This window comes from Caenorhabditis briggsae (assembly GCF_000004555.2).
Source record: "Caenorhabditis briggsae complete genome, chrIV, whole genome shotgun sequence".
NCBI classification, from domain to species: Eukaryota; Metazoa; Nematoda; class Chromadorea; order Rhabditida; family Rhabditidae; genus Caenorhabditis; species Caenorhabditis briggsae.
The window spans coordinates 3,076,900-3,084,355 of NC_013487.2; the positions used below are offsets into that span (position 1 = coordinate 3,076,900).

Consider the following 7,456-nt stretch of genomic DNA (forward strand, 5'->3'; position numbering starts at 1 on the left):
AAGAGACAGCAGACATGTGGACTAGGAAATTGCAATGCGGCCACCACCCTTATCTGCATTTTGTGTGTGTGTAATAAACGGTCAAGGGCAAGGTTACACTATCAACTTTTAAAGGCGAGTTATCTCGTTTCCTGTGAAAGATATCAAAAGTGGTCAATTGATAAAATGTTACTGATATTGTATTAAATATTTTATCAGTTGACCACATTTTGATACCTTTTACAGGAATCGAGATAAACTTGGTCAAAAAGTGGATATAAAAGAATCCAAACGATTTTGACGAAATTTTTACAAATAAGAAAATTGGATCGAATAACTCAAAATTTTCAAAATTCGGGTAACTGTAGTTGGATTACGCGGTCGCAATCTCTACCACCAATTTGACCCAAATTGTCTCAATTTAAGCACCAAAAGCAGGAAAAAAGCGACAAAAATTGCTTCCAAGTTCATTTTCAATGAAAAAATACGAGCTCCAGAAATACACGAAGACGATGAGCACGGATTCTGAAACGTTGCCAGAATACTACGCATTAAAAATACTACATCTAGTGAAAATTTGAACAAAATCGGAGAGGGTCGATTTTGGTCGAATTTTTGTTGGCATGTACTCCCCCACATGGTGAAACCTCATTTTTGGGCACATTTTGGCCTAAAACTCATAGGGGGCTCAAGTTTATCTTTTATCTCAAAACAGTTTCTAATGTATTTTTTTAATGTAGAATCTAAATTTTATGTTTAATTCTATAAAAAAATGGCCATGTTTTTCAGGACGGTCATTTTTTGGTCCAAAAAAATAGCTTTTTTGCAAAAAATTGATCATCATTATCATCTTCGTCTACATACGCGATTTCGTCCCCCGAACTGTCCCCCGAAATTTTTGCTGTCTCGCCTCCTTTAAGACTCTGACAGAACCAAAAACAGTGCTGTACAGAAAAATTCGAACTTGTTTTTTCTGGCTATCGGTGGGTTTCTGGATATCGGTCGTCAGGCGCCTTTGCGCCCCCGTAGCTCAGCCGGTAGCGGCGCTGTACCCCTGAGCTGCCTGTCATGAGTTCAACCCCTCATGGAGGTTCTCTATGCAAAATATCAGGAAAACTTTTTTTTGGTGTCTGGCCTCTTTCAAAAGGAAAACATATAATGTTCGAAATAACAATTCTGAAGTGTTAAATAAGAAACAGTAAAATATGGATTTTATTAGTGTAGAAAAATGAAATGTAAAAACAGCAACGCCCAATAACAAAAAGGAGACTCAAAATTGGAACTAATCATCATCATTATCATCTCCAAATTTCCCTTTTGCTTCTTTGATTAACCACTCGTTCATGTACTGCTCCATTTCCTTTTCAAATTTCTCCAAATGATACCGATTGACCACTTTTCTAGCTTCACTTTTAAGGAGTGAATGTTGCTGATCGTTGAGTCCAAGGTGTTCCTTCATCTTGGCGTCAGTGGCAAGTTCACTGACTACTGATCCGTCAAATTGAAATTCAGCAATTTGAGTCATAACTGATTCAACCACATGTGGGCGTATGACTTGGTATACCCACTGAATGAAGTCGATTGGCTGAAAACGTAGGAATTGAACCAGTATTCACTTTTTTATAATTTGTGACACCAACATGGAAAAAGTGGATAAATAGGTTAATTATGAAAATATGAACGTTTTAAAACCTGTATATAAACCTGTATATGAAACCTGTATATGTATTAAAACCTGTATATGTATATGTATTTTTTTTTTGTAGCAACTTAAATAATAATATAATCTCGTTAATTGGATCATCACATATCCCCGCAGTTTAAGCTCAATCATCTCGACTTCTGTAAAAGATATCGAAAAGTTGGTAACTACAAAAATGTTTATCATAGTATCACCAACATTTTTGAAGTTGACAGAGTTTTGATACCTCTTACTGAGGCCGAGATAATTGAGCTCAAATTATGAGTATAAAGGTGTCGTGTCACAGAGCTACACGGTCGAGAACCTGGTGGACGGTGATGTGATTCTTATACCCAAATATGTTCAAAAGCCATGTTATCATAAGACTAGCAATTTTGAAAACAGACTCAAAACTTCCGATTTTAAAGAAACAGAAAAAATTACCATTTCAACAAACCTCATTGTATTTGTCGGGAAATAAAAGTTTCTGGACTGTGTAGCTAGCAGCGCGGCATATCAACTTCGAGCTCATATAACTCATTTCCTGTACACGATATCAAAAAGGGGTCAACTGATAAAATGTTTATCATAATATCAAAAACATTTCATCTGTTGGTTATTTTTGGCATCTGTTACAAGAACCGAGAGGAAAATGACATTAAGTTACGCCCCAACTAGTTGTAAGCCCAGAAGCGAAACCGAAACACTCACCGACCATAATTTGAAATCAGATGTCTTATTTGGTGGCAAAACTGGCAGAGAAACCTCTCCAAACTCAAAATTCAATCGACCCAACGGATGAGGCGTTTCCGGTGGAATTGGCACCCGAACTTCAGGTTCATCCGGTTGTCTCTCACTGAAACCTATTCTCCTTTCAAATTGACGCTGCTCTTCTATTCGTCGCGAACGCATTTGAGCCAATAGTCGTTCCATTGATTCTATATTTTTCTGTCTTAATTTGGCACGTCGGCGCTCCTCAAGATTGTTGTTTTCAGGTGCGTTATGTCGGGCATACGCTCGCATTGCAAGCAGCTCTCTTTCGAATTGATCTTCTTTTTGTATTTGTTCTTGCAACATTTGTTCTTTTGCTGCTTTTTGTGCTTCCTGATCCTTCAGAAACTGATTGAATGCATCTGTATCAGATATTGTACTATTAGGTTGGTATAAAAGGTTTGATCATAATCAAGGTTTCTTTTTTTAACTTCTAATTGTTAGGCGGACGTAAAGGCCGTAAGGGAAAATCCGTGGCTCTGTTTCCGACAGCCCTGGTCATATTAATCTTTATTTTGACACAACTTTTTTTGTATTTTATATTAACGATCTCTAGGGTCCACTAAAGTAAGGGGATTTAGAAGAACCCGGTCAAAAAAGGGAACAAAAAAATGAGGTACAAAAATTGAAAAATGGCCAAGGTTCATATTTTCCACATCCCATAAGTTGCTTTAAGGGTCTCTTTGTGTTCCTCTAAATTTTTTGGAACCCCTAATTTGTAAGGTCCTTATAAAATTAACGGTTTCTAAATACTTGGTACCTACCTATCGCTCCGTGTTCATCATCATTATTGGGTGCTACAGTGGCTTTCTGGTAAAGATTATCCAAAATTCGACGAAGAAAATCGTTGGGTTCCTCCATGGTGACTTTCCAGTTTGAACTAACCCCACAGAATATAAGGTTCTAGCTAAATAGGGAAAAAAAGTGATCTAAAAGAATCACAAATCATAGAACAAGTATAAGTTGAATTGCTTTCGAAACAATCGGTTGGAACATCAACAACAAAAATTTTTAACAAGTTATTTTATTTTTGCTACATTCAATTATTAGAACAAATCGAATATCTCCGATAACTTTTTTTTCTCGAAGGTGTGGATATTTGATTTCAAATCAGAAGAGACGGTTATACCTCTCAGCTTGGTAAATTTCCACGATTTTCCTCGCTTCACTTTGAAGGCGTGAAAAGTGCACTTCACCAAGTTCCAGATATTTCTTCAGTGGCATACCGAAGGCAAATCTGAGAACAGCAGATCCGTCAATTTTTTTTTCAGATTCCTCGGAAAAGACAAGAGATACCCAGGAGGAGAAGTCCGCTTTCTGAAATGAAAAACAGATTTGATGAATAATTTTGGAAAACCTTTCGGTAGATAACTAAAACAAGAAAGAGAAACTAAACATTCAAACTTGTTGGACCAGAAAAAATTCTGTTTTTCCTGTTTCAAATAGTTCAATAACTGTTTAAAAATTATTGTTTCACAGTAGCATTCGATTCAATACTATGAAAAAATCTAATTGTGAAATCACAAAATCGCTAGAAAAGTTAAACCGTTACTCCTACTCAATTTATCTCGCTTCCTGTGAAAGATATCAAAATGTAATCAACTAACAAAACATTTATCAAAATATCACAAATATTTCGTCAGTTGAAAACTTTTTGATATCGTTTACAGGAACCGAAATAAAATGCCTTAAAGTGGACCTTCCCGTGAATGCTTCAGTAACACCATGTAAATATTTGCACATTAAATCAATTATCTTGGTTCCTATGAAAATTATCAAAAATGTGTCAACTGATAAAAAATTCACCATAATGTCATCAAAATTTTATTAGTTGACAGATTTTTGGTATTTCTCATAGTAATCGAGATAATTGAGCTCAAAGTGCTCAGATCATTTTGACTAACAACTAATGCCAAAAAACACTCACCGACCACGAGTTGAATTCACAGTCCAACCCAAGAGGCAATAGTGGAGCAGCAATTCATCATACCAATGGGTTCGGGAATCCTAGCATTTCCTTTTTCGTCATGTGCAGCTGACTCTTTAGCGACACCCTCGTTCTGTTCTATTAATTCTCGAAGGTCTTCCATTGAACAGAGTTTTTCTGAAATTTGGTTAGAACAGCAATCAAAACAAAAAAGTCTTACCTTCTCTGAACTTCACGGAAAAGGTTGCAGAGGTTCTAAATCTGGAAAAAAATTATTTGAAGAATTCAAAAACAAAAAACGAAGTAAAAGTTAACTCGAATTCAAAACGATATTTTAGAATTACAAAAACCGTAAGTTTAGCAGAATTATTTTATATTTGAAACAGTAAATTAGGAGAGGATATCGAATAGCAGGTATTCAGGAATGTCAGGAAATGAGGACAGAGATAGGTTTGAGCAAGACAGAGATTCAAAAAATGACACATGCGATATGCAATGAAAACTTGAAGATTCGATTTCAAGCCAAACGAGCTTCTCTTCTTTATCGCTGCAATCATCAGCGCCAATAAATTGGCCCAGCGGCTAATCTCGTTTCCTGCAACTCCCACTGGTTCTTATCAATCATATACTGCATCATTTCTCGTTCAAACTTCTCGGCGTGGTGAATATTCACTATTTTCCTCGCTTCACTTTGGAGCCGTGAGAATTGCACATCATCAAGTTCCGGACATTCCTTACTGATGGTTCGGTGGCAAGAAGGAGGATATCAGCTCCACTGAGGCTCGTTCTTCGGATGCTATCCACGACTGTTTTGTCAGCATCCTGTGGAAAGACAAGAGTTATCCAGGATGAGAAGTCTGCTTGCTGAAAATGATTTTTTTTTCTTTTTTTTTCTGTTTCAGAAAGTGAGAAAATCATTTTGAAGACTTTCATCCATATTGTGCAATGATCCGGAACAAAATTTCCTCCAACTTCAACTCAATTTATCTCGTTTCTTGTGAGAGATCTCAAAAAGTGGTCAATTGATAAAATACTTATCATATTGTCGAATTAAAAAAAACTGGGACCTGAGAATTTGAAAATCGTCGCATTCCGATACCTCTACCATTATTTTACCACTCAATTTTAACCAAATATTCAAACTTCCTGTAACGGAGAATTTCGGTTTTTTTTAATCGATATTTTCTGTTTCAAATAGTTCACTAACATTTTCATAATTTTTGCGTTCCAATAATTCTGTCGAAGAAATACCAAAAAAGTCAACCGCTAACTTCAATCTAATTTATCTCGTTTCCTGTGAATGATATCAAAACATGATCAACTAATAAAAAATTTACGACATTATAGTAAAATTTTTTTTTAGTTGACCACTTTTCGAGATCTCTCACATGAACCGAAATGAATTGCCTCACAATTAACAGTTGCGGAATTTTTTTAAACAAAAGTTTTTTGTTTCAGAAAGTTGAGAAAATTTTTGCCCATTTTTTAAATATCCGCTCAGTTCTATCCAAATATACCACTTATTTTTAATCAAAAAAAACTTTTTGGAACAGAGTATTTCGTTTTTTTAAATCGATATTTTCTGTTTCAATTAGTTCACTAACCTTTTCATAATTTTTGTGTTTCAATAAATTCGACGAGCTAACTGCACTTCGACAAAATCTCTTAGCGGAACCGAGACAACTTGTCTTTAAGATGACAGTTGCAAGTTTAAAGGGCAAAAAATTCGGGGGGTACAATGATTCGGGGGTACAAGGGGGTACAACTGATTTAGGGGTACAAAATTGATGATTCGGGGGTAAAAAATTCGTGGGTACAAAAATTCGGGGGTACAACGATTCGGGGGTACAAACTACCAATGATTCTGGGGTACAACTCATTTCATTTAGGGGTACAACGCTTGTGATTCGGGGGTACAATTTTTTTTGAGGGAGTTTCTGAATTTCAGAGCTCGAAAACATCAGAGTTTCAGAACTTCAGAATTTTGAAATTTCAGAATCTACGAATTTTGGAACTTCTGAATTTTTCTCATCTTCTTTTTTCCATATTCCTCCGTTCTTCCCAATTTTCCGTTTTTTCGCAATATTTCGGTTTTTCTCCATTTTCCATTTTTTCTCATCTTTTCTCAATTTTCGTGGTAATTGAAATTTTTCTTATTTTTTAAATAATTTTGATAATTCGGATTCAATTTTTTTTCAATGTTTTAAAGACAAAACAGAACAATTTTATGTGGCAACAATTCATAGTTGAACAACACAACAGCAACAACAAAGAATGCAAAAACAAAAAAAAAAGGATTAGACAATTAAGAATGACCTTAAGATGAGAAAAAAAAATTGAAGCCAATTGGGGTTTATTTGAAGGAAGCTTGGTAGCGGGAAGGAGGACCTGAGTTTCTCTTTGACTTCTTTCTAGGCGGTGATGGACAGTCTTCTGGTGTTGTTTCGGTGTCTCTGTAATATATTAATGAGCTGATTGAACATTTAAATGAGTCGCTCACTTTGTCTCACTGTCGTCTGAATCATCCGAAAGTCGATGCATGTATCCAATCGGAAACTTTTCTTTGAGAGACATTGGTTTCACATGTTGTCCTGTGGAAACATCGGTCACTTCTTCAGAATCGCTTTCAGGCTTTCTCGAGCCCTTTTCTCCAAGAACATCACGAAGATCGATCTGTGAACTATGATCATTCGAGACACGATTTGATGGCTTCGGCACTGGATTGACATTCTGATATCCGAAAATATCATTCTCCTCATCAGAATCGCTGTCATACTTTCTTGGATCATCAGAAAGATCCATGCAAGAATCATGAGAGTTCAAGTGATCCACAGAAGGGTCAAGGACTAGATTGACATGTTCATCATTGGAATTACAATTAATTTCATCCTCGACGATATCTCCCGACTCATCGAAGACATTGGGTTTAGAATTCAAGCTATTCACATCACAATCACTGTCATTTTCCTCATCACTAGAAATATTCCCATCTGCTTTCCTTTCATCATCACCGCTTTCAGACTCGCCAGAGACATTTCTATTGACCTTCTTGAATTCGGATACAGTTCTCCCGCCGTTATTATGTGACCTTTTAGAGT

At 36.1% G+C, this 7,456-nt stretch overlaps 4 protein-coding genes across 4 annotated transcripts in view; all 4 read right to left on the reverse strand.

The window, feature by feature from the left end:
- Positions 1 to 1,261: 1,261 nt before the first annotated feature.
- On the reverse strand, positions 1,262 to 3,292 carry CBG22389 (the record flags this gene model as incomplete). Its single annotated transcript, XM_002647163.1, has 3 exons — positions 1,262 to 1,564; positions 2,372 to 2,793; positions 3,196 to 3,292. 3 exons carry the CDS (start codon positions 3,290 to 3,292, stop codon positions 1,262 to 1,264), a joined length of 822 nt encoding a protein of 273 aa, XP_002647209.1.
- Positions 3,293 to 3,541: 249 nt separating this feature from the next.
- Positions 3,542 to 4,521, reverse strand: CBG26554 (the record flags this gene model as incomplete). Its single annotated transcript, XM_045244948.1, has 2 exons — positions 3,542 to 3,748; positions 4,387 to 4,521. 2 exons carry the CDS (start codon positions 4,519 to 4,521, stop codon positions 3,542 to 3,544), a joined length of 342 nt encoding a protein of 113 aa, XP_045100509.1.
- A 509-nt stretch (positions 4,522 to 5,030) lies between these two features.
- CBG26555 lies at positions 5,031 to 6,238 on the reverse strand (the record flags this gene model as incomplete). Its single annotated transcript, XM_045244949.1, has 2 exons — positions 5,031 to 5,222; positions 5,963 to 6,238. 2 exons carry the CDS (start codon positions 6,236 to 6,238, stop codon positions 5,031 to 5,033), a joined length of 468 nt encoding a protein of 155 aa, XP_045100510.1.
- A 473-nt stretch (positions 6,239 to 6,711) lies between these two features.
- CBG22391 overlaps positions 6,712 to 7,456 on the reverse strand; it is a gene marked incomplete at both ends in the record, with an annotated part of 3,104 nt that continues 2,359 nt past the window's right edge. Inside the window, 2 exons of the mRNA XM_002647164.1 lie at positions 6,712 to 6,811; positions 6,859 to 7,456. The exon at positions 6,859 to 7,456 is cut by the window's right edge and continues 507 nt beyond it. Coding sequence (XP_002647210.1) covers positions 6,712 to 6,811; positions 6,859 to 7,456 — 698 coding nt within the window. The remainder of the gene's footprint in view (positions 6,812 to 6,858) is intronic.